The sequence below is a fragment of the Centruroides vittatus genome, unplaced genomic scaffold (genome assembly GCF_030686945.1).
Source record: "Centruroides vittatus isolate TY-2023 unplaced genomic scaffold, ASM3068694v2 scaffold_1167, whole genome shotgun sequence".
In the NCBI taxonomy this organism is placed as follows: Eukaryota; Metazoa; Arthropoda; class Arachnida; order Scorpiones; family Buthidae; genus Centruroides; species Centruroides vittatus.
The window spans coordinates 2,323,892-2,351,348 of NW_027122671.1; the positions used below are offsets into that span (position 1 = coordinate 2,323,892).

At 30.8% G+C, this 27,457-nt stretch overlaps 1 protein-coding gene across 1 annotated transcript in view; it reads left to right on the top strand.

Moving 5' to 3' along the window:
* Pcf11 (Pcf11 cleavage and polyadenylation factor subunit) overlaps window positions 1–27,457 on the top strand; it is an 80,749-nt gene that overhangs the window by 18,497 nt on the left and 34,795 nt on the right. Inside the window, exons 3-4 of the mRNA XM_067284342.1 lie at window positions 13,556–13,741; window positions 16,761–16,958. Coding sequence (XP_067140443.1) covers window positions 13,556–13,741; window positions 16,761–16,958 — 384 coding nt within the window. The remainder of the gene's footprint in view (window positions 1–13,555; window positions 13,742–16,760; window positions 16,959–27,457) is intronic.

Below are 27,457 nucleotides of genomic sequence, written 5' to 3' on the forward strand. Positions count from 1 at the left end.
AATATACAAATAAATTGTCATGGAATTAAAAAATGTTTGCATTTAATATGATTGTATATGTAGTGGAAAATGAAATATTAAGTACATACATGGGTGGTGCAAAAGTAGGTATACAGTTGAGAATCTGAGAATTACAAATGTTTGGTGGGATTTTTATTATCTTTTATTAGTTTGTATTCCTTATTTGTGATGTAATTTGTACATAAAAATAAATGTTTTTTCTTCCTATTTTCTCCCTGTATGTTTTTTCCCCATACTAACAACTGTATACCTACTTTTGTACCTCCTGTATATCAAAAATGTTATAAAAACAAATGGAAATTATTAATGAAGCCAAAGTAAGACTTTAATTAAGAAACATTTTAGAAATGTATTTGTACTTACAAATAAATTTGTAGGTCCTAATACATTTCTGTAATAAAATATAGTTTAAGCATAAAATGTAAAGTTTTTAGTATATAGTACATTGTATGAATGCACATGGGGCACTGCTTATGACAGCCTTGATTGACAAACTCTGACATTTTATGTTGCTTTGCAATACTGTTTCTGTGTTGCAATATAAAACAATAGGAATCAAATTAATAATAATAATGAAAAATAAGCAGATGATGCTTAAATTAACTGATTAGACAGATGCTGTGGTATTTTGGCAAAGTATTGAGAATTAAACTTTAATGTTTTGCAGTGCCTAAAATATTTTATTGATTTGAGTCTTCAGAGTTTTTGGTAGTATTACTAGAAATAATGGAATTATTTACTCACTGTCCCTTTTCATCTATATAATTTTAATAAATGAAATTTAAAGAAGCCAAAAAGCAAAAAACTCTTACATCCAGTTCCAAGGCTTTATGAGCATCATCAGGAGCTAAAACTACGAAAGAGTGTATTAAAAAATTTCAATTCTTTGGAAGTCTGCTAGTTCTAAAAGTCTAATTTATTCATCTTTTGAATTCCAACCAACCAAGCAGAAAAACCATGGATTTAAATACCACGTACTGTTTTCTTCAATAAAATATTAAAAAAAAAACCCATTCTTTTTCTTACTCTTTACTCTTTTTGCTGTAATCAATTTTGACCTTCCCACTGTTTCTCTATTGCTGTTATCTTACATGCCATTCAGAAAAGTCTTTATTTTCTGCTCGTAATGACAATTTTACTAATTATTAGCATTTACAATTTTTTTTATTAAATCCATCTCTACCCTCAAAATTAAGCTTTTTGCCATTTTATAATAGTTAAAAATATAAAAAGTTTTAAAAATAAAATATGGTAACAGATGGCACTACCAAAATTTTAAATGTTGCGAGGAAAGTTGAGCAACTCATTGATGATTTATTTTTTATAGAGTTTTTTGTCTCATAGTTAACATTGCACTTTGCTATCTTTTTATTTCTCTCTTTATTGTCAGTTCTTCTCTTTTCCACTCACAAAACTAATCTATCAAATTCTCTTTTTGCAATTCCATGTTCCTCTGCCATTCTTTGTAAAACCCATAACTTTAATTTTAAGAACTCTCATGTTCGTGACAAAACCAGCCCTATTTTAACAAGGGTTTTTAAATGCTGCTGCTATTCAATATGTGTAAAGATCTTTCAAATACATTCAAATACAGGTAAATAAATTGGTCCAAAAAATGTCTTTTCTGTATAATCTTGTCTATATTCTTCAATGCATTTGTTAATCCACTGTCCAAAAAAGAATTATCTTTTTCAATTCTTGTTTCATTTTTAACTTTAACTTTATTGTCTTACTTGAAAATATCAATAAAATGTTTAGCATTTACTCTTTTCTTCTCTGTAAACCAGTGATTCCCAAACTTTTTCAAGCCACTGTCCCCTTGGTTCTGTAAACTTATATTCAGTGTCCCAACTGTATCCCAAAGCTCCTAACCCATTTTCTCTTGTGTGAGAAAAGCTTGAAAATATTCTTAGAATAGCATTTCTATGATACTCACATTTACCTGCATTGTTCTCTGCATTTGGAACCATTAAACACAATGTTTCTTCTTATCTGTATTAACAGAGGAAAGGGAAAGATTGTCAGTGACCACAACCCTCTCCTATGGTTACTGTTCAGTACCATGCAGTACTCCAGTGCCTCATGTTGCCCCCTTAGATTTACTCACTGCCCACAGGGGGACGGTAGCACCCACTTTGAGAACCACTGCTGTATATTGTCAGCATATCCTGTAAAGCTTTTTATTCTTGAATTTGTGAAATATTCTTTATTATCCAGTTCTCTTTATTAGTAATAAGAAATTACTAATTCAGTTAAAATTTTCTCTGTAGATGAGTCATTGGCCTTCCTCTATTCTGCTTGTATCTTTCTGCTTGTATCTTGCTTGTATTCTGCTTTCTGAAATATGACTCAAATATCATTTTATGTAACATGTTCAACAACAAACTGAATCTCATCTTTTAAATTTTTTTATTTATTTATTTATTTTGCAGCACTTTTCTATCATTCCTATACTTTTGGAAAAGCATTAGTTTTGTTTATTTGTTTTGTTAAGTTATGGCAATGCAACACTTGGGCGATCTGCGTAGGGGAATGCTTTTTGGGAGGTCCTTTTTAAGGGTAACTGGCCCCTATTCAGGCATTACAGACATGGAGAAAACCCAGAAAACTCCATGTGGCCAGCCTGTCCTGGCAAGGTTTGAAACCATGACTGAATTCCCAGTGTTCAGGGAACAGAACCGCTTGGCCACTGGTGGGCCGCATTAGTTTTGTCCACTATAGTTTTCACCATGAGTGTTTTTAGAGTTAAGAGCTAAGGGTTTTATGAAGAATGGCAGAGTGCTAGGATCAAAGACTGATCCTGTAGAGTTATAAATTAGAAAGTATTTGGAGCATCAAACATGGAGTGAAAGAATGCAAACTCAAGAAAGATTCTAAAAGGAGTTCATTGGAAGAAACACTTGGTTTTGGAATGCTAGAATCAAATATTGTTTTAAAGTGGTTTGTCAGATTTAGAATTGCAATGTCAAGATTGAGAGGAACAAAAAGCAATGGTAGTTTCATCTAAGAGAAAACAGTCTTGTGATAAGTGATCTTTCATGAATGTAAATACTAAAATGGTGTGGATTTGCAGATTGGATGCAGTAAAATCAATGTTCTGATCAAATGTAGAACTATTCAAGTTTATAACTGTAGTATTTGCTTTGAGTTGTGTACATCAAAATGTTCTTGATGTATGGTTAATTGGGGTGAACCCATTTGGAACTAAATATATGTTTGTCTTGTTTTTTGCCACAACCATGGAATTCATACTATTATTATTATTCTCAAAAACTCAGAAACATGGAATTGTAAGAAGAGAATTTGATAGGTTAGTTTTTTGATGGAAAAGAGAAGAGCTGGCAATAAGGAGGGAAATAAAATGGCTGAGAGGTCCCATTGCATTATGTTAAATCATAGAGACCAAAGTTTTATAAAACTAGAAAAAATGATAAATTGGAAGATAGCATTGAAGAAGAGTGCACACTTTAGTAGGATGAGGAATGAAAAAAGAAAGGAAAACATGATAAATGCAAGGGTATATATGATATCAATGGAAGAGAAATCAAGAATGAAGTTTTAGTTGAAACAGCAAGAAGGGTCCTGGATAGAAGGCAGAAAGAACCATTTTTAAGACTAGAGCAGGAAGAATGATGATGGCAATAATGGAAGACATGTTAGATGAGCAGTGATACCAATTACTATGGATTTGCTATAGTCATCACGAAAGTATGGTGTGGCAAAAATTAACATCATACAACTAAATTTGTGTGTACTGTTCTTAACAAAGAAGTTTAAATTTACTATGTGTATAATACCTGAACAACATTTAAAAGGAAAAGTAAAATAGTGTGAAATTAAGCCATGTGCTTTTAAAACATTGATCACGTTTTGATTTTTAATGGACTTGTACAGTATGTGTCATCAACAGTTCCAGATTTTCCAGACTTATTTGAGAATTCTGAAAATGACACATTTTGCTTCTAACTGATGAAAATGAATGTCTTATGTTTTTCTGAATTAAAATAAACAAAAATGTTCAATTTATTGGATTTTCTTGCAAATTTTTAAAGAACATTCATAATTTTTGGAAAAATATTGTCACATATGAAGTCACTGATGATATTGTAGGTACTGAAAAACCCATTCACAATTCCAGAACAAAAGCAGACACACCAGATTTTTTTTTTTTTTTTTGAATTGATGAAAATAAAAATTGTTAGTGTTTTGGATATCTTTTGGGCTACTTTAATTTTATTCAGTAACTTTTTGGTTACTTTTTCAAAAATTATGTGACATTTCATCTTAAGACCTGGTATAATAAAACAGAGAAAGCACTATATGTACATTTTTCTTATCACAAGCATTTTCGATGAACCTATAGTTGTCATCAGGCGAATATGAAATTGACTAAAAATTTGCATATTTGCCTGATGATGACTATAGGTTCGTCAAAAGTGCTTGGAATAAAAAAATGTACATATAATGCCAATCTCAGTGTTTTCTTCATTTTATTATACAGTATTTGGCGTGAAAATCATTTCATTGATCATTAAGACCGGGTAATAGTGTGAAGTGTGCAGCCTCATGATTTTATATTTGCTAGGCAAACAAAAAAGTTCTCTCTCCCAACTTTTGCTGATATGGTTGAGCAAAGTGAAGACAGCTGAGAGAGTTTTCACTGTGGAGAGCTCAAAAGTGTTCTGCCAGATGTGTCACTGTGCATTTGTGTGCATGAAGAAATCTCATTTAGAAAATCATGTGCAAGAAGCATGTCAACAGGATAGAATTCCAGATATTGCTCATAAAAATGGAACCTCAGGAGAAAGGAAACATATTTTTCCTAGATATACAGCAAAGACCTTTTTAAGGTGCAATACAGAATTGCATAAACTGAAGTATCCTTGCTTAGGAAGTATGTAGAGAAATTTGCAAAGCAGAATCTTCCTGATGGATCAACTTTGTGGAAGAATTATCTTTTGTGTGTTCACCAAAAAGTGCTTGAAGAAATCCACAAATAAATTAGTGATAATGCTATATGATTTGCTGTGGATGAAATTAGACTCATACAGACAATACATCCTTCAAAGGCAATAGGAAAATTTGATGGAAAAGAGTGCATTAAAAATTCATCTTCTTTTATGTAAATTTCTGGAAAGGCCAAATGCAGAGGTAATAGCAAGATTTATTTAGAAAGGCCTAATATTGTGACAAGACTGATACATCCAGAATACTGAAAAAGTTTTTGTCATATTTACAGACAGTCCAGTATACATAAAAGCTGCTGAATGCATTTTGAAGCCTTTTTATATAACGTTATTCAATATTAATGATTTCATTAACATTACTTTTACTTGTATTGTGTTTCTAGTTTTTTTAATAATTTGATTATACTGTAAATTGCTCTCTATTTTTTTTATTTCCAGTGAAATATTTAATAAACATTATACATTAGATCCTAATATTGTATTTTTTCCATACATTGGTAGATTACAATGTTGCTATAAAAAAATTTGCTCATATATACAGTAGAATCTCATTTTAACGGATTGCAGAATAACAGATTTTTTCCCAGGTGCTGTCAAATCAATGTAATTTTACCTTCTTTTATGCATTCATTTCTCAGAATAATGGATTTTTTCCTATCCCAAATCTATTGTAAACTTTGTGTTTTTTCAACATTTAGTTAATATTTGGGATAAGACAATTTGGCACTAGAGCTTGGCGTTAGGCGCCATCTCTTACTAAACTTAATAATTATAATTAAATTAAATAAATAATTTTAATAATTTGGAACTGGAGGAAAAGAAATCGGCCCGAAGCGGGACTCGAACTTGCAACTTCTGCTATCCGTGCAGACACGTTACCAGTTACGCTACCCGGACCTTCAGTCCGATTGCCTCCTCCAGTATATATAAGCTAACACGACGACCATCGACGGTCATTACAATGCCGGCTGGGGACACATCAAGTGCCCACGTTTTCCCAAGGCACTCAACCGGCCATTGCAACCCCGGCAAGGCATATAAATATAAATAAATAACGACTAACCTGTTACAAAGCTATACATCCACAAGAGCCGAATTATCGGGCTAGAGTTGGCTATAATAAATAAATTCGGCTCTTGTGGATGTATAGCTTTGTAACGGTTAGTCGTTATTTATTTATAATATTTGGGATATTTATTTCTGGAAACTTGTAGTTTGATGATGCACTTGTTACATTTAGGATATGTACAATTGAAGAATTGTATGAAAAGAGTCAGCTGGCTGATATAATAGAGGAGAAGTCACCCAGTGATGCTGGTCCAAGTGTAGTGCCAAAATTTAGTGAGGCCATCAAGTACTTCCAGGTCATAAAGACCTTCCTGACAAGTTTCAGCATAAACAAACAGGCTGTACTGTGCATGACATTGCTAATATCAAGCAGTGTTGTATTTAATAGATAGAAAAGTGACATCAAAAGAAACCAAGATAGATATGTTTTTTTTTTTTGGGTTTTTTTAAACAAATGACGAAGTTATTTGTTTAAAAATTCTTTTTATGCTTATAGTATGTACAGTACAATTTTCATCAGCTTTGTCATACACATGTATGCTACAAACATATGTGTTTCTGTAGGATAAAAAATAGAGATCTCAAGAGACTGAATAATTTCAAGTACTAGTATTTCTTATATATAGGGATTAAAAATGAAAATTTTCCTGGGTGTACGGAAAACTCATTGTTTGCAATATAAGGGATGTTCCATTGTATCGGATGTAACATACACAGTCCAGATTTTTCAATAATCTCATTTAATGTGAAAAAGTTACTGCTCTTAAAAATAAGAGACTATTGTAGCATTGTTGTGTGAACTAGGACAAATAATATAACAGTGAGTTACATTTTCTATCTTAATAAACTTTGGTGAAAATTGATTATAAAATTTTGTAACGGATATAACATGAAAAGGACACTACATTTTTGGTAACTAATGAAGTGCCAAATTTCTCTGAAACTTTACATTTTTTTATTGCACAATTCGTACAAAACATATAACACAGTATCAGAAAAAAATTAAAACCATTGGAACTTTTATAAAATTATTCATTTATTGATGGTCATGTGATAATTACATGTAACAGATGTAACCTACAACTCCAATGTACTGTACAAATTCAGTTAAAAACCATAACCCCTCTAGAGTTAACAGGAACAGGAGGATCAACTTTTTTTATTACATTTTCTGATTCATACCATATCTCATCCTTTCTAGTTGGCCATACCCAATCTTCCCTAGTAGGCTGCATAGTATTGACCAGCATATCTCCATTCGCAGTTATTTCACTTACAGTGCCATAAAATTCAATGCTTTCATACTAAACTGCTACATAGTCTCCAACAGTAGAGCTTGGATGTGCAAACACATTTTTCATTGGCCACACAAATTCCCTGGGGTAAATTTCACAGCACTGAAAATCAGATGTGCTTCCTAATGAAAATAGTGCAAACCTTTTATCCCAGGAATTGCTGGAACATTTTCACTTGTCCACTCAGGTTTCTTCTCTTCTCTGCAGGCTTGAATCTTTGTTTTTGAGAGAAACACTACTTTAACTTTGTCAGATACATTTTTTAGCTACTTCAAAGAACTCCTCTGTACTGTTGATGACATTTTTCCCATGAAGAATACTTTTCCATGCAGCTGTCTTAATTGTGCCACCAACACCATCAACTGGACTCATTCCATGAGCTGTTCCAAAAAAAGTCATAGTGATGGAACTCAAACTGGGATGAACAGTCTTTGGCTCACAGACAAGAGAAACAATATACCTGTTCTTAAACTGGCTGGGAGCTTCATCTGAGCATATATGGAGGGTGGAAATATGTGCATTGTTCTTCAAATGTTCTTCTAAAATAAGCTGGTTACATTGAAGTGAACTCACTCAGCAAAATTAAATCAGAAACCAACCAAACACCTTAAGTTGCTGAGAAAAATTTAATAAATAACAAACGTTTTCAGCCAAACCGGTTGGCCATCATCAGGTTAAACATATTCGAATGCAAACACAAAATGGAACAAAAAATTTAAATACAAACAAAATAAAATAACGGATAAATTATACATATAAGAAAGTAAAAAATAAATATAAATAACAAAAAATATAAAAAATATGTATAGGTTAAATAAGTAAATATTAATAAATTACACGAAACTCTAATAAATGCAAGACATGCATTTATCAATAAATTATATGAAATTCTGACAAATATAAGATATGCAGTGATAACAAAATCAAGGCATTAAATTAAGAGCTATCAAACTTCTTAATTAAATATTTCCATGCCGAAGGCAACCCTTCAGCATCCCTGGCATTAATGCAGGCATTATGTAATTTGCTCTTAAATATTTCAATTTTTTCGGCGCATAACGCTAAAGTCGGTGAATGTACAGGTTTAATAATGCCTGCTTCACGTTTGTTATTTATTAAATTTTTCTCAGCAACTTAAGGTGTTTGGTTGGTTTCTAAGCTGGTTACAACAAAACACTGAAAACTTGTCATGTTGCAAGTCATCACTCACTACAACATAATTTGTGCTAGAACCATTCTGTGTTATAACACAAGTGTATAGTGTAACCCCTTCAAATACCCAGTAAGCAGCCATTATTTCCTTCTGCTGTCGAATCGCAAAGTTCTCCGAATAGTCTACCTGCATCACTGCTTTTTCTGTGCTCAGATTATTTTTTAGGAACTTCATTGCTCTTAACTGTGTCTTTGTAATAAAGCAGTGATGCCTCATCATTGTCAGCTGTTCAGTAAGAACTTCAACTGCATATTTTGCAGTAGACGTTATGGCTTCTTTCTTATTTTCTGAATCCCACTGATAGTATATAATTTCATCATCAGATGAAACATTTCCCACCAACTGGTCAACAAAGGCTTATCACATTTTGTGTATTTGTTCAGGCAACAACTTTGTACCCACATGCAAACAGAGTTTCTCACAATCTCGTCAAGTGTAGGTAAGTAAACCAGCATTTTTAAATCCATCTAAAAGTAACTGGAAGTTCTTGTGATACTTGCAACAGCAAATATTGTGGTCTTTGTCTGATGATAATTTCACATGTGCAAATCTTAACTTTTCAAATAATGATTTTCCTACTTTAACCCCAGGATGGTCTTGCTTGAAAAGTCTGTGCCTCCATCACAGTCATATTCATCGTTTTTTTTTGTATTGTCTTCTTGGTACCACTCTTACAAACTGTTACATAATCCTTCATTTCCAGACATTGTCGTGATGTAATGTCAGTCTCATAAAATGCTACAACCAAACGTTTGGTCTTATTATCACTGTTGTCTCATGTCTTTGGCTGTTTTTTAGTTTCAATTCCATACTGAACTGCTAGTTTTTTCACAATTGATCTCTGCTTTCTTGGTGATACTGGTAAAGCTCTCTTTACTCTCCGGACTGCTTTCCCATATGACTGCGGAGTGATGAAAGACTTTGAAGGGCTCTTATTTAAGGACAAGTTGGATTAGGATCAAGTTCTTTCTTGCGTTTTCTCATAGCTCTCATCCTCTCTCTTGATTTTGCTGCCTCTGAGCGTTTCTTACTAGCTGTCCAGGATTGTCTACGAGCTTTCTGGTCGTCTGCATTTTTTCTTTTTGTTTCAACTATTTTTTCTACCCTCATCTTGGCCCTATACTTTCTCATCCTCTCTGCAGCTGTCATTGCTACTTTTTTGCCAGGTGGTTTTGGTAAATCTGCCATCTAAATAAAAGAGAAAATTAATGAAACATAATATAACCGATGTAACAACCTCTCCTGTTACATCCGTTACAATGCACTTGTTACATCAGTTACATGCATAATTTTTCCTAAGCATTACTTCAATCATCTTTGCATGAGGTTATATTTAAATGTGATGAAAATTATTAGAAGAATGTGTAATTACAAAGGTTTCAGTAACTTAATGACCAAGATGTAGAGAAGTTTGTAATAAGATGTAACAGATTAATAGCTGATCCATTTCATTTCCATTATGTCCACAAGGATTCTAAATTATTATATTTTCTACATGGATTTATAATCTAAAGATACTTACTTTTTACTATTATCAACAAGTCATCCAGGCTCTCACAGTAACAGAAGAAAATAGTTTCTTTATATGCTCAAATGTTTAGTCACCATGTGCTGCAGAACAACTTCTGGAAAAATCCAAGATGGCGCCTGATTACGTGACTGACTGTTGCCAAAAATATATATTTTTTTATGTTTCAAGATATGATAATATCATAGGAACAAAAAAATGTATTATTTAGTGAAAAAAATTTTTACCCTAGAATGTCCACTTTTCCATGGAATTATCCATAACAGATTCTCAGAACAGCAGATGATTTTCGGTAGCCGAAGCAATCCGTTAAAATGAAATTCTTCTGTTTATAGAAAGGCTGAGCAATTCTATTCAATATTAAATAAATTTAAATTGTAATTCTTTGATCTGTATTAGGGTTTCTCAAATGGGATCCTGGGATCCCGGCTGTTTTTTTTAACCCGGGAAATCCCGCAAATTTCTTAAAAGTTCACTTTTTTTTTTTTGTTTGTTAAGGTTGAGAAAATTTTGCAAATAGAAAGTATAATTAACTCATAAACTGTCAGAATATATCTGTATTTATTAATTTTAAGCCCGTTTATTAGTTTTTTAAATTTTTGCTTGTTATGACATCTCACAGATTGTCAATAATCAACATGTATTTGTGGCAGGACTCTGAAAATTCTTTACTTGTCAGAACCTGTAATATCTTGAATAAGTTTGCCAATGCTGTCTTAATTTTGAAGCATGTCCAGTAGCTTCAATAACTGCATTATGCCAGGTTGTGCAAATTGGGCAAGAATAGAATCAAGTACAAAGTATGCAAGTATGAAGTTTTTCCTCATAAACCTGATTATTAAAGCCAAATGAACTGCTGAATTATTGGGCTATAAGCTTGATACCGGTATTAAAGCAGCCAAGATAGACAAATCAAGAATACTTGAGAGCAAAAGAAGTATTGCAATGCATCTCAAAAACGAACTAGAAATCTTTGATGCTACGGGTGAAAAAACACATAACATCTGTCTTTTTGTAAATGCATTAAAGATGATTACACCCACATCCATTGAATTGGAAAGGGCATTTTCAGTAGCAGGACTTTTCATTATTAAAATAATAACCAGATTGAGTGATTGAAGTATTGACCATCGTTTGTTTTCAAAATCTTATAAAAATTTACAATAATATTTTGTATTATGTTTTATTTAAAACACAAAAATTACCTTTTAAGTTAGAAGTTTGATCTAAGTTCATTTTTTCTTTAAAATTTCAACTCAATTCAAAAGTATTTTTTGGTAAACAGTTTCCAACAAACTAATAAATTTTTTCTATTTGTGAAAATTTCTACATAATTCAAATGTAATTTTTAATATATATTTTACACAGCATTGTTAATATTATGATTTTGGAGGTTGCAGAACGTATTAAATTACTTTAAAAAATAAAAAATAATTATATCATTCGATTTTAAGATTTATTTTATATCTTAAAAATAATTAATTATATTCCGGGATTTCCTGGAATTTCGGAAAACAGTTCACTTTTATCCCGGAATCCCTGGACAAACAAAAGACCGGGAAATGAGAAACCCTAATCTGTATTATGCTGAAATAAACAAATATAAAAAGTTTGTTACATTTAAATTTACTCTATATCAAATACTTAGCTTTAAATTATTGCAAATGATTTTCCATTATTAAAAACATCATTAGCATTGGGAATCAATGAATTGTCATGAAATTTCTGCTATGAATAGTCAATATTGGGAATAAATGGGTGAAACCTGTGGGGTTGAGCTACCTACTGTGTCCAACAAAAGAATGGAAACAGTGACATTGGGAATTGGTGAATTGTTATAAAATTTTTGAATAAGTGGGCAAAGTCTGTGGTGAGTGGAGAGAATCCACTAGTTACAGATAAAATTTTTTAAAACAAACCCATTTAAATATACAATTGGCACATCCATATGTAAAAAACTTAAACAGCTACTTAAAAATTTTAATTCTGATGATAATCGTAAATACTTTAATAATTTGTTGATAAAAAGTGAAATTCATTTTTTAAAAGATATTTGAGGTATTAAAATGTTTTTGTTCATAATTATATTCTGTTTGTGTAATATAAAGTATATAATTTTATTAATGATTATATATTATTAATATAAATGAAATAAAAATCAGAATGATTCATTTTATCTAGGTTGTTTGTTTAGATTAACCACTTATTCTGTAAGAGAAAAAAATTTATCCATGAATAGTTCAGTTATAAAAATTTTCTGCTGTAGTTTAATATATTTAAACTATTAAACACAAAGAATTTCATATCATTGTGGAAGATATAGGAACTGATTACATTGCTAATAATGTAATACAATGGAACCTCGGTATATGTCTGCTTTAGAATACATCCAGTTCAGAATACGTCCTGTTTGGACGAAACAAATTTTGCTCAGTATACGACTTTTGTTTGGTTTACGACTTAATTCAATTATATGCACCATCTATGAACAAGTAGCACTATCGGTGTACTAGACCAGACTAGACATTTGCGGTCCCACGGTTTATAACTTTGTTAAATTTCTTCTGATTTTAATTTGTAAGTAAAATTTTATTATTTTTATTAATCATGAATTGCAAAAAGGCAAATGAAAAGCAACAGAAAACTAAAGAAAATGACTAGAATCACAATGGAACTGAAAAAAGAGATTGTTGAGAAATATGAAGGTGGCATGGGTGTTTGAGATTTAACTGTTGCATACTGTATTCCGAGAACGACGATATCGACAATCGTGAAAAATAAAGATGATATTAAATCTGCTAACATTGCGAAAGGGGTTTAATCAATTTCTAAACAGATTATTAGTATTAAGGAGAGTTTGATTTGATTTGATTTTATTTTGATTTAATGATTTTAATAATATAATACAATATACTGTAATAACTTTAAAAATATATAATAAAATTTAATTTTTAATTAATGTGCTCAAACAGTGTTTAAATTATTTTACAACCCCATTAATATATCATATCAAGAGGGTTTTTTTTTTAACATGAGAACGGATTAATCATTTTTATGTTACTTCTTATGGGAAAGGTTGGTTTGGTATACGTCCTATTCGGTATAAGTCTAAACATCAGGAACAGATTAAGGTCATATACCGAGGTTCCACTGTATTACATTTAACTAGACAAAAGAATTTCAAATTTTTATCTGTGTTAAAATAATTTGTGTTTATAATGTATCAGGTTGTAATGTTGTTGTTTGTTAAAAATAATATTATTTTAAATATTTATTATAACTTTTGTCCATAGAAAATTTTAATTTAAGTCGATTTGATTTACAGAAAAGAGTAGAATTGTAATATCAAATATTAAACAAACTCGGGTTTTCAAATAGCTGTAGTTTTAAAAAATTATATATTTAATTATTTTAACAGTAGATTTATTAATGAATAATTTTTGAATTTTCAATTTTGCTATAGGTGGACGAAAAGACACGAATGCAACTTTTTAAATTAAGACAAACGTGGAATGGTATATTTCCGAATAAGAAGTTGTATGCAATTGATGCTAGAGTTAATGCTATTGATCCTGCATGGCCAATTACAGCAGAAAAACCACCACAGCAAACAATTCATGTCAATCCAAAATTTTTTGAAAATAAACAGGTGAGTTTTTATGTGAATTTCTTTGAAGAAGCATTTAACATATTATTTTTAATATAAATGTTTAGAAATATATCCTATAGCTGTACATCTGCAGCTCTATGCTTATTTAAAATTGATGGGTTTAATTTTTCATCTTTCATTTTTGATGGATTACATCTAGGCTAATTTTTATTAAAAAAATTAAATGTAAAATTAAATATAAAATTTTCCTTATAGTTACAAGATCTTAACACATGCTTGTATGTGGTGGTAGCAGCAATTTTCTGTACACTACTAGTCTTTTTGCCAGAATTTTTCACCAAATTGACTTACTTAGCTGTGTTTCCATAATATCTCATGTTATCTCATGTTATATGTTATTATATCCATTTGACTGTGTAAAAATTTTAGTTGAAAAATTTGTTATGCTTATCACAGATACTTAAAATACTGTTGTGGAAAATTGCCACCTTACACATGCAATTGTGCACAATTTTTTTATTGTTACGTGATCACATACATAAGGCAAGGGTTTTCCACTCTAATGTCATTTTTAGTGACCTGATGTCATGGTTTCTCATGCAGCAGTTGTGATAGATCTGACCATGTCTCTCAGGACTGCTGGAAGAGGTAGTCATTATATCAGGGATGTTTGTCAGCTAAGCATGATGTAATGACATAGTTGTTATGATCTTGAATGCTTTTCTGTAAGGCCTGGAGCATTGTGACCTACAACAGTTTAAATATTTTGTGTGTTTATTTCATACCTAAAACTTACAGAAAAATCATTTAGCTTTGCCATGCCAAAATATTATCCAGTTAAAGAATGAGATAACTATTGTCTGTCAGTGTTAAACAATTTTTATTACTTATAACACTTTCAACATTTTATGACTTCATCTTCAGGTCAAGAATTTAATTGGATGGTTTTCTGGTCATTCTGAGAAACTCTTCAAATGTCTCATCATTCATTTTCATCTGAACTTGTTTCATATTAGTCCTTGCTGTTGCAAAGGTTAGGAGGCTTCTTATGGGAGAAGAGTTAAAAATGTTCTGTAAACAAAATAACATATAACACTGAAATTTTCTGTGTGTAGAGAAGACACATTCCATTATTTTTCAGAATTATCAAATTTAAGAAATGGCAATTACATGCAGAATAATTGTGCAAAAATTAACAGAAAATTGCTGCCTTATGCATGCAGTCTGTTAAAAAAAAAAAAACTACACGTGATTGCAGATTAATTATTAAAGATGCATTGTTTAGTATAATATAATATAACATTTGATAATTATTTGTTAATTATCAATTTTGTATTAAGAAAAAATGAATATAATATCATAGTTTGAAAATAAATTTTTGTCTAATGATTGAAATGTCTGAAATTGGTAATATAAAAATAAATTATTTTATTCTATTTATATTTTTTTGTTAATATGTAAAGTTTCACCAATAAAATTTAAGCAAAAACAATAACTGAAAAATTTAATAGACTTCATTTAATTTTATGATTAATTTTTTACATTGTATACTTGCAAAGTATGCTTTTACAAATTCTGTCGTGGTTTCAAAATGATTTTATTTTGTATTAATTTATATTTTTATTTAATTCTTTATAGTTTGTTAATAATAATTTACTGTGTATAGCATTTTTATAAAATATGATATTAATTTATAACATTTGATATTGCAGTTTTATCATCATCTAGATCAGGGGTTCTCAACCTTTTTTTTACCCACAGACTCCTTTTCCTCTTAATTTCTTTTGTGGACCCCCATAGACATTGCACAGAAAAAAAAAACCTTATATTTTTTTGTTACATTGTTTCAAATTGGAAAAATATTTTAATACTGAAGCTCTGAATTTCAGAAAAAGTAACTACTATATTTATGAACTAGCACTTTTAATACCTCTTACCTTGTCAAGATGGAGTTTTGCACAGAACTGAAGGTTAGGGTTAAAATAAACTGATTACCTTTATACTGGAGGGAAGCAATAAACTTTATAGCCTCCCTCCCTAATCTTTAAGATCTGGAACAAACTGATGCAAAACATTCAGAAATGTCATTGTCAAGTGATGATGCTGATGGTATAAAATTCTCCTAACAGACCCCAGCTTTATAATCTCTTTGACCTTTGTCAACGAGATATATATGTTGTATACGTATTCAATATTTTAAATAATTTATATTTTAACTCTTATGCAAGAAATGAGTAATAAAGAAATTGACAATATATACTGTAGAAATTCAATTCTCAGTAAAACAATTGTTCTGAAGTAGAATTACCCTATAGACCACTAAAATATCATTGTGAACCCCCAATTTGGTATTTTTTTTATGTGGATCCCCAGTAATGTTACATGGACTCTAGGGGTCCATGTGGAACCCTGTTGAGAACCAATGATCTAGATATAACTTAGATCTTTTTGGTAATATAATGCATATCTGGATTCATTTCAAGAATTTAATTCAACTGAATAGTATTATTGCAAAATTTATTACATGAATTCTAGTTTGTTTAATGATTAACCTATCCAATGTTGAAATTTTTCCTCATTGTGTGTTGAATTTCTGTTGATGTTAAGCCTAATGAGAATTACATGTTTTTGAAAAAATAATCGTGGCTATTGTATTGTCCAAAATTAATTTTTATTTTGCACAAACAAAATAGATATATTAAATGTAAAAACAAAGAAAATTATATTTCGGAAGTTAGTTTTATCATAAAAATTATAATGACTAACGACATCTAGTTTCAAAAACATTCTGATGCTGAAACGAGATATGTCGGGAATAACACGGGACAGGTTAAAGGTGGTGTGGTCACAATTAGATACCAATATTAAGTCAGAAGAGTAGCTCATATGTAATATTTTGCTTAAATTTCATTCTGTTTCTTTCTTTTGCAATGACGTCTTTAAAGTTTTTCTTTTCTTTTTATTTAAATTTAATATATTAAAGGTTTTCATTGATAGAAAAAAAAAATTATTATTTTGTTTAGATTGGGAGATTGATTTAAAATTATTATCTTTGTAGTCACCACAACCAACAAAAATTATCCCAGAAAATGAAGTTAAATCTCAAGAAGAATTGCAAGAGGAGGTAAGAAAACAGCTTTGGGCAAAACAGCAAGAATTACTAAAATTACAACAACAGAAATTGGAGCTGGAACTGATGCAAACAAAGGCTAAGTTAGAAGAGCAAACACGTTTACTAAACATGCATGATAAGGAGGTTGGTTGTAAATACAAATATCACTCATCATACATCAAAGAAGAATTTGTAGATAGGTAACACATCTATAAATGAAAATAAATGATGATGATAAAACATTTTGTAGTTATTTCTCTGACCTCATTTTGTCTGAGAATAACTTTATAATTTGGAATATTCTTCACAAAATTTTTAGTTTTTTTTGGTAAATAGAGATTTTAAATACAAATAATAAAGTTTTATTTAAAAATAATCGCACAGTATTTATTTGTGCTTCCATCAGAATCATTTTGAGATGGGTTGCCTCATCTAATATTTCTCTTTCCAAGCAGAGTAGTTGAAAATTAATTTTAAGTCACAATAATTATTTGAAATTTTTCAATTTAATTTGACATATATATAAAAATTGCTCATAGGTTGAATTATTTATTAACTGACATTAAAAAATTTCTTTCAAATGCTAGTGTAATGATAAGCCTTCCAGTTTATATAAAAATAAAAGTAATAATAGAAAATAGTATGTTATAAACTTTTTACATCAGTGATATCAATATGATCAGTCTATTTTTCTATTTATTTTACTTTAATACAAGTGTTCTGGGTACATTTTGCTATTTAGTTTATTAAGAATGAAGTAAACATTTTTCTTAAAGTTATTAATTGTTAAATATGTTTTTGTTGACATGTACTTTCATCATTAGAATGAAAGTGTGTTTTCTGAAGTTAAAGTTAAATGAACTTAACTCACTATAGCAGATAAACAAAATATTTGCAAAACTTTAGTAAGTAGTCTCGCAAACTTAACTTAATGTGGACTGAGAAGGTGGCAAGTTACTGAAAACAATGAGTTTAATAGATTCCTGTGTTAACAGTAAAATGAGAGAAACTTATTATTCTAGTCTAAATAGCAAAATTTTTGTAAATGCTTTATATGGGCAAATTCATATACATATTAACTAAGTACCATTAATTAATGACTATTTTTATATGTATTTAAATTTAAAAAACTATTAGCTATTCAGTGGCATCTTTCAAGTTAGTGACTTTCTCATCATAGCATTTTGCAGTGTCATATTGGAAAAAGGGTTATATTCTTTGTTAACATGTTGAACTGATGCTATAAATATCAGTAATTTATTTGATCTCAGGATTAAGTTATAGATGTAAAAATTAGATTACATGTTTTTTGTTTTTGAACAACATAATGAGTTTTATGAAATGTCAATTTATCAAGAGTTGCGTTTCCGGAACTCTACTGTATTAGGAACTTCATAAACTGTAATAAATGTTATAGTCTGTGATTTATGTAAAAACAGACAACTGACTCTGAACTCTATGAAAATCATATTTCCATTTTCTTACTTCACTGAATGACTAAAAGCGTAGCTGTTCAGTTTGGTAAACGAAATAGGTTTAGAAAAAGATAATTTTAAAATATTAAGTATTTGTGTATGATTTCCATAGAGATTTTGGATAACAAAATGTTATTTTGCTTTATCTTATTAATAATAGAACATTACATATACATAGATATACAATAAGACCTCGTTTAACGCTGATTCGATATAACACAGTCTGCTTGAGGCCTAAAAGAATCTCAAAATTTACACTGATTCAAATTAGCACAGCATTTGATTGATTTGTATATAATATGATTATTCCCGAACACGAATGAATCAGCAAAAGGTGGCAATTCATTGTAGTGCTGTACTTTCCTTAAATCTATGTTTGTGTGGTGCAATTTTGGAAAAAATATAACATCATGGATGCATAGGCAATATCGACTTTGCTTGGCAAGAATTAACTGATAAATGCATGAACAGAGTGTGGAAGAAGGTATGGCCAGAGGTATCCAAGAATTCTCACCAAATTGTCAACCTAATCGATACAGCAGGACTAGCTGTAGACGAGCAGGATACTGAGGAGTTACTGCAGGTTTTTGGTGAGAGCCTTACCAGCAATGACCTTCAGGAATTAGTAGAACAAGGAATTCATGTACCGTCTTTTTCTGAAAATAAGACATCCTCCGAAAATAAGCCCTATTGTGATTTTCAGAACTTTTTGTAAAATAAGACATCCCCGTAAATAATCCCTAGTTAAAATAATGTGACAAAAAGAATTCGTTAAAAAATGCTGTTGATTTATTAAGTATAAGTAATAATATGTTTAGCTTTCCTAATACTCGTATTTCAGAGAAATGTTTGAAACAAAATATTCCGAGAAATTAATTGTTTACCTCTACAGTTCGTTTCAAATTAATTCTTGGAATTTATCTTAACCCGGGAGGGGTCGCATGACCCATTCTGACCCGCACCCCCTATTTCATGATCGACTGAATCGTTAATAATTAAGTTTTACCGATGTGACTCACAGTAGCTTCCTAAATTTATTGTTATTATCGGAACATATTGGCGTTACTCAGTTTTTCAGAATGCGTTAAGAGATAATTGCTCTTTGGGGTCATGGTGACCCGCAGCGACCTCTATAGGTTGTTGACCTTTGCGACCACCCGGGTTAAAAATACAACATAAGGCAGCAGTCTACATTGAGCGACAGTGCAGGTATACAACGTTCATTCATTTCAGTCTTGTAAGTCTGATTATTTCCTCATACGTAATTTTATTTAAAAATAAAGTGAATAATTTTTAACCCCAGTTAAAATGAGTACAAAACGAAAGAGCTATTCCGTCGAGTACAAAAAGGGAATCGTGGAAGACTCCAGGGGTGTAAATCTTGTAGCATTCTGTAAAGAGAAGATGCTGGATCTCCGTATGGTTTGTAAATGGCGTGCAGACTACGATTACCTGTGTCAACTGGTGGACCAAGGAAATGAGAAAAAACACAGAGTTGGATCAGGTCGGCAGTTATTTTCTGAGTTGGAAGATTGCATCTGGGAATGGATTGCAGGCAAGAGAGCAATGGCTTTGGTTGTGCGCAGGGCTGATATTCAAAAATTTGCCCTTGAAACAGCAATTGAATTTGATATATCCACAGAAGAATTTAAAGCATCGTCACACTGGTTGGACAACTTCCTTAAACGATATGAACTGTCTCTAAGGAGATCAACAACATTGTTTAAGCTGGAAGACAATGAAGTTGTTAAGCGTGCACTTGCGTTTAAGCTTTTTGTTGATGGCATCGATTTTTCGAAATACCAACTCTCCAACATGATTGCTATGGATGAGACCGCGGTATTCCTAGGCCAAGAAGCTCAAACGACAGTTCACCACAAGGCTTCTTTGTCAATTTATGTTCCTTCTACCGGTTATGATAGTGCACGTGTTACCTGTATTTTGGCGATTCGTCTAGATGGCAAGAAAGTATTGCCCTTTTTAATCACTAAAGGTAAAAAAGACCAGATTCAACGTGTTTCAGGAATTTATGTCATTGAAAGTGAAAAAGCCTGGTGCACCCAAGCAGTTATAAGAAATTGGGTTGATTTTATGCTGCCGCCACTGTTGAGGGGTCAGAATAGAGGTTTACTAGTTTGGGATTCAGCCAGTACTCACCGCGCTAAAGACATGAAAAACTTTCTTGCTGAGAGGAAGATTGATCAAATAATGATTCCGGCAGGAATGACTGGTTACCTCCAGACACTTGACATTGCAATAAACAAGCCATTCAAGGATCATTTGCGGATGGAAATCAATGAATATATTGAAAACAGAATAGTGAGAAATCATCGAGGTAATTTTGTAAAACCAGGCTTACAAGAAGTTGTGAATTGGGTAAAAAATTCATGGGACAAAGTAACTGATAGTGATGTTTCCAATGCACTACGAACAGGCTACTTAGACAAGAAGTATTCATTTAACGATAGCTATATCGCAAGACATGAGAGATTCGGACCAATGATTCAACAGGAAATGGATTTGGAAGAAAATCAGAATATAATTCAGAATTTTATTTATGACGATGTTCCAGAAGAGATGACATGACTGTAATTGAATAAATTTAAATTTCTGTATTCTGTGTAAAATAAATATTAAATAAAAATATATAAATATACTTTTATTTTTGCCCTCCCCCGAAAATAAGCCCTAGCATGTATTTTGGACCAAAAAAGAAAGTAAGACAGTGTCTTATTTTCGGAAAAAGATGGTATAACGGTATAACTGGAAAATAGTGATTCTGAAAACGAAGCACCCAAAGAATTTCTCTATAGATTTCCTTAGTAAAAGTTTAGTAACCGTAACCGAAATTGTTGATAAAACTGTAACAAATGATCCAAATTTTGAAAGGAGTGCAAAGCAAGATGAAGCGTTTTGGATGTAATCTCCTGCTACCAATATTTTCTTAATGAAAGAAAAAAAAACAACAAATGACACTCGACAACTTCATTGCAAAAAAATCAAGAATTTCAGAAGAGCCAGAACCTTCATCACAAAAAATGAACTTTACATTTCTGTGTGCATGTGTTTGTGTGTTATTTAACATATGTTATTATGCAAATTAATATAAAAATAACTTAAAATTAAAGTAAAATCTGTTTATTTTTGGTTGTGTGTTCCCTTTTCCCTTTTTACTCTGTGTTAAAATGACCTCATTTAACACTGTTTCATTTAGTGCTTTGTCATCTAGGAATATATTTCCCACGTTAAGCGGAGTCTTACTGTATATTCATTTTAAAACAAAATAATGTCTCAAAAAATGTAAGATTTTCTGCTTTGAAATAGAGAAGATATTTAATAAAACTTAGCTTGAACATGTTCTGTGCATTTTAGAAAAGAACAGTTTATCAAACAATTTTATCTTTATTAAAAGTATCCATATCTACAGTCACAGTAGAAATAATAAAATGAGAAAAATATTATGGGATCATACTGGTTAATTAAAGCATATATTTAGGAGATCCTTTTATGTGCAATTTGGTAATGGATGAAATAATATAAGATTTCAAAAGATTACAAGATTGAAGAAAGAAATGTGAATGCACTGTAGTTTGCTGTGCCAATAACACAATATTTTCAGATAATGATGACCTGCTACAACAACAACCAGGTTTGTATTCTCTTGTGAAAGATTTAGATTTAAAATATCAGTAAGAAAATGCAAATATGTAACAATCTCCTAAGAACATTTCAGTTGTAAAATACAACCTTATGGTCAAATACCAAACAGTATTGGTATCCTTATATCTTGGTGTTCCAATTACAAGTGACAGGAATATAAAATGAAAAGTTAGAAAGCAAGCTATTTTAGTTTCTGGAATATCAACATATTTGAATGGCTAAATATGGTCTAAAATTAGTTTAGGACTGAGATTAAGGTAATGATTTATAAAAACGTGTTTGATATTAATTTACAAATCAGATGCAATAGATAAAAACATCAAAATAGTACACAAATGATGAATGTTACTGAAATGAAAACATTAAGAATGACATGAAACAAAAGAGCAAAAATAAAATAAGAAATGAAATAATCTGAGAAAAGTATAATATAATATACTGTATTTTTGTGAATTGACTGGCATGTCACATGTAATGAAGAGAGAACAGTATGCAGGAAAATCCAGGGTCATCAACATGCTGTTTAAACTGCCACTAAAAAATTAAATTAATCATATTTAACAAAACTAGTTGTTAAATAAATGTTAAAGAAAACATTCTTTCAAGTGCAATAAAATAATAATACAGTAGAGTTGTTAATTTGAATCAATTGGGGACTGGGGTTGTTCAGATTAGTGATTTGTTTGGATAACAGATTATGTACGAAAAAATATATTAACCTGTCTGATGTTCAAATTGTTCTTCGTTGCGTGTTGCTTCGTGCTGAATTTTTCTCCATTGCGTGTCATTTCATGTTGAATTTTCGTCGATTTTAAGCCTAACGAAAATTTTTATAATAATAATCGAGGCTATCGTATCATTAAAAATTATTTCTTTATTTTGTACAAACAAAATAAATATATCGAAGAATATAAAAACATGAAAATTATACTTTAGAAGTAAATCTAGTATCAAAAACGTTCGATTCAGCACGACACAGTCCTACTGAAAATCGTTCGGATAACCGGCAATTTGGATTAATGACTCTCTACTGTAATGTAATTTGACTGACTTAAAATCAGGAAGAGTTTTCATTCATAGGACAGTAAAACAATTAGCAGCTTATTGACATTAGTAGTAATAGTGATAATTTGTTAGAGCAGGCTGCACTCAAACTACCCTGACCTTAAAAATAACTCCTTCCTCTCAAATTTCACACAAAGTAGATGTTAATTGGTGTAAGTTGAGATAATTTACAGGAGGTTTCTGAAATTTGATATGTTTACTTTTGCTGTTTTTGATTAAATTATAATAAAATAAACATTAAAAAAAGCACTTTTGTCATTCCGTGAGTATTTTACATCTTTAGAAAGAAGACAAAATGCAGAAATTAAACATGGCATTATATCAAAAATACAATTATAACTGTTTTATGGTTTTAGAAAAAAAAAAACTTATTTATTTTCATGTACCTTCTAGAGAGGGATGTATAACCTCACTTAAACTGGCATGCCAGCATTCCCTGGGATTAACTAGAATTCCAGTTTTTACCATATGGAAATATGTGATTTCATGGACTCCGTATAGACCAACATGCTGGACAATTGCAAAAATACAGTAGAAAAAAATTAGTGATTGAGTACAGACTGAAAAGATTAACATGGAATGGTACTTATTTTACAGTCTACAGACAGTTTGATTAGAATAGTTCAAGACAATATACCATATGGAAAGACAATGCTGTTCAGAAAGAATATAGAGAATTGCTATAGAGAACTTATAAAACAGCAACACTTTTTTTGATGGAAAAAGTAGACTTTATTTTCTATTTTTTGTGAAAGAAAATGCATTTTGGGCCATTTGCCCCTCATCAGTTCTTAATATATAATATGAAAACTACAGGAGAAATTACAGAAGACAAAATTAACAGTTAGTTATTTCTTACACATAAAACCTAGAAAAATATAAAAATTACTTGGAATGATATCTAATTGTAACCACTGGAATATCTTAAGTATTTAAATGTAGGGATAATAAGTGAAACTAAAATAAATTTTAAAAAACACAGTAAAATGACTATCTATAAATACTATTAAAATGTGATAAAAGGGTATACCTATAAAACTGAAAAGATATAGCTAGCTAAAATATAGAAAAATTTCCAGATAAAAAGATAAAATCTTTAAAATAAAACAATAAAAACTGGTTAAAATAAAAGATGTAAAATGCTTCATTGTACATTTATCAGGTAGGCTGATTGTCATATGGTACAATGAATTAATAAAATGAGGGGGAAGGGGGAGAAAGAACATCTTAAAATGGACTCTTCTTATTTTTATATTGTCTACTTGGAACTTGTTTATAAATAGGACTTTGCTAATCATAAATGACACAGTATAATAAGTCCTGTAATAACCAGTATAACAAGGTCCAAATAAACAATATAAAACAAAACAGTAAAACATTAAAGACGTAGAGGTAAAAAGAATTAATGGACTCTTCTTATTTTTGTAGTAATGGTTGCCAGATTTCACTGATGACAACACCAGTGTTTAAATTCATTGTTATTTTCCTTGATTTTATAATTTCTAGATACTCAAAAACTTTGATATTTTTTTTTATTTTTAAGAATTGACACTGTCGAGTGAGATCTTGTGTATCTGTGTGATAAGTTTTCTATAGCAATTTTGTGCTTAATTCTAAAGAAAAAAAAAAGGTAGAGAAAATAGGCTTAAGATCTGTATGAAATGAGAAAAAAAATTTAGGAAATTTTTAATTTATTGTTTAAAATATTAATGGAAGAGCCAATAATATGAATAGATATATGCAAACATGCAGTTGCACATGCACTTTTAAACTGGAATGTAAAAACCATTTTACATTAATTAAACTAACATCAGTGTAAAATTTAAAGTATTAAATAACTTTTAATTCATTCACACATTAGCAAAAACAATAAATGCTTAGTATAGTGGTGTACATACACAAGGATACAGTTAAGTATTGTCTTCACTAATGCACATGTTGAAGATGCCTTATGTGCATGTTACAGTACTTAGCTACTTAACAGGGAAATCATTACTGAGAAATCCACCTCTAAACTCACTGGCAACCCCAATTTGATTCCTAGTTTTTATGAACTGTCTCAGTTATACAAAATTAAGTGTAAAAATTAATAAATACAATTTAGTGTTTTTGTTTTATTAATAATTTCCTTTGTCCAGTAATAATGATAAAATAAACCCAGAAAATAATTTTATTATCAATACTAAAATTATTCCTTAAAGTTTTTTTATCATAAATAATTTTCATATAAAAATTTAATTCTTTTTGAATTGTTTATTTTGTTTTAAACTATATCCTAATTGTAAGTATTTATTAAAAAATCAAATCTTAATTCCATTGAAATAGGGCTGATTTGTAAGAAGTATAATTAAACACTTGGCATCATTTCTTGCAAACATATGAATAGATAACTATTGGTATAGTATGTTTGTTTTCTGCACTGGCCCATTACATAGTGTTAATAACATTAACTTGTGTTTTGAATTTAAAGTCAGCATATAATCTGCCCCATCACATAATCCCCTTTAATGTTTCTTTCAACCACAGATAATCCACAGGTTATCTGCTCAAAATTACAGTATATTAACATAAAATTACTTCATTTCACTGAATGTAGTTTTTAAGTCATTGTAGCTTGGATATGCATTTTTTTTCTTAAATTAAATGTGTATACATTAGTGCACATTTTCAAAAAAAATTTCTATTCTTGATATACAAGGGGATTTAAGTCAAACAAGGACTTTTGTCTGTATGGAATAAAACAACAAATGTCAAGGAGTGGAAACTGCATTTATTTTTTGATATACTATATACTCTTCAAAGACTGCGTAGATTTGCACTATAGACTCTAGTATACCTTTTAAACACAGCCGTTTATTAGGAGATCGAGAATAGAACCATTTCAAAAGCTCGTTTTCGATTGGCGACGTGTTCAAATTTTTACGACCGCATTCGAATGTAACTGTTCTTGAGAAAGGTTATTAAAAATAACCGAAAACGTTAGAATATTAGCAATAAACGGCTGTGTTTTTGATATACTGTCCTGCTACATTTATACATTTATTACAGAATTTAAGTGCTTAGATAAGTGTATAATTCTTGGAAAGCTTCAGCGTAAAAAGTTTGTCAATTTGCCTGAACCATTCTGACAGTCTGCTTTGCTTCATCATTAGTGCTGAAATACAGACCTTCCAGGAACTCTTTTAGAGTCCAAATAGGTGAAAATCACTCTGAGCAAGATCTGGGCTTCAAGGGGATGTGGCAATACTTTCCAGCTTAATTACTGAAATGTGCATGCAGTATGGTGAACCATATGCGTTCTGAGTTGTGCTGAGTTGTCCTGGAGAATGATGGTTTACTTTCCCAATGAAAGATTTGTCTCTTGTTCAGTTTCATGACAGGTTGTGTGTCAATTATCTAGAATCAGGCATTCCATATGCTGGATGTTCACAAGAACAGTTGCTGTGGGCTTGGTACCACCACAGCCAGGATCATCATTCATGGACCCCTGGTGGCCATCTTTAAAACATTTACACCATTCAAATGTCTTATTGGCTGAGTGTCTTATCACTATACTGTGTTTGAAGTCTTCAGTAAATATCCATGGGGTTTACACTTTTTTTTTTACAAGAAACTTCATCACAACTCACTTTTATGCAAGCACTAACACTGTTGTCTATTATTTTGAATAACTGTCATGTGACTGGTCTGTGATGGGCATGCTTCCTACCACTAATAAGACACACTTTCCACTTACTACCACAAGTAGTAAAGTTATGTTAGTATCCTTTCCAATACCTGTAAAGTCCTATACTTGACTAAAATCCCAGTTTGACTTCAACATCCCTTGTACGTAGTGTATTTATATACAGACTGTTTCAAAATTATTCGAATAACAACAACAAATTCCATCAGGAATTCAACATTACCAGTGATTGAATATCTAGTGAAATACATTGGAACACATTCTCAAGTTTATTTATGAACAGATTCAATAGTTCATAGTTCTACTGCCAGATGGCAGGCAGACTAATTGTTAAAATGGATGCCAGTAGTGAGGAGAAAGCATTTTGCATCTTATAGTTTCATGTGAGTAGGTCAGTGTTGGGTATGCAACATTAGTTTTGTACATGATTTTCTAAAGAATTATCAGCAAACATACTGTCTTTCTAAGGGTAAATTGCTTGGCAGACCTTTAATTTCTGAGACCAGTGTTGAGAGAATTATGAAATATTTTCAGCATAGCCCTCATAAGTCTACGACTAGAGTGAGCCTGCAATTTCCAAAACAACTGTGTGGTGCATATTGCATAAGCATCTAAATATGCATCCTTTTTGAGTACTATGTACCTGGATGCAGTTAATTACTGCATTGATGTTTGCAGGGTAGCAAAGGAACTCAAATGAAACATCTGTGACAGCCAGCATCATGTTACCCACTGACATTTAAACTTGGACAGCTTTG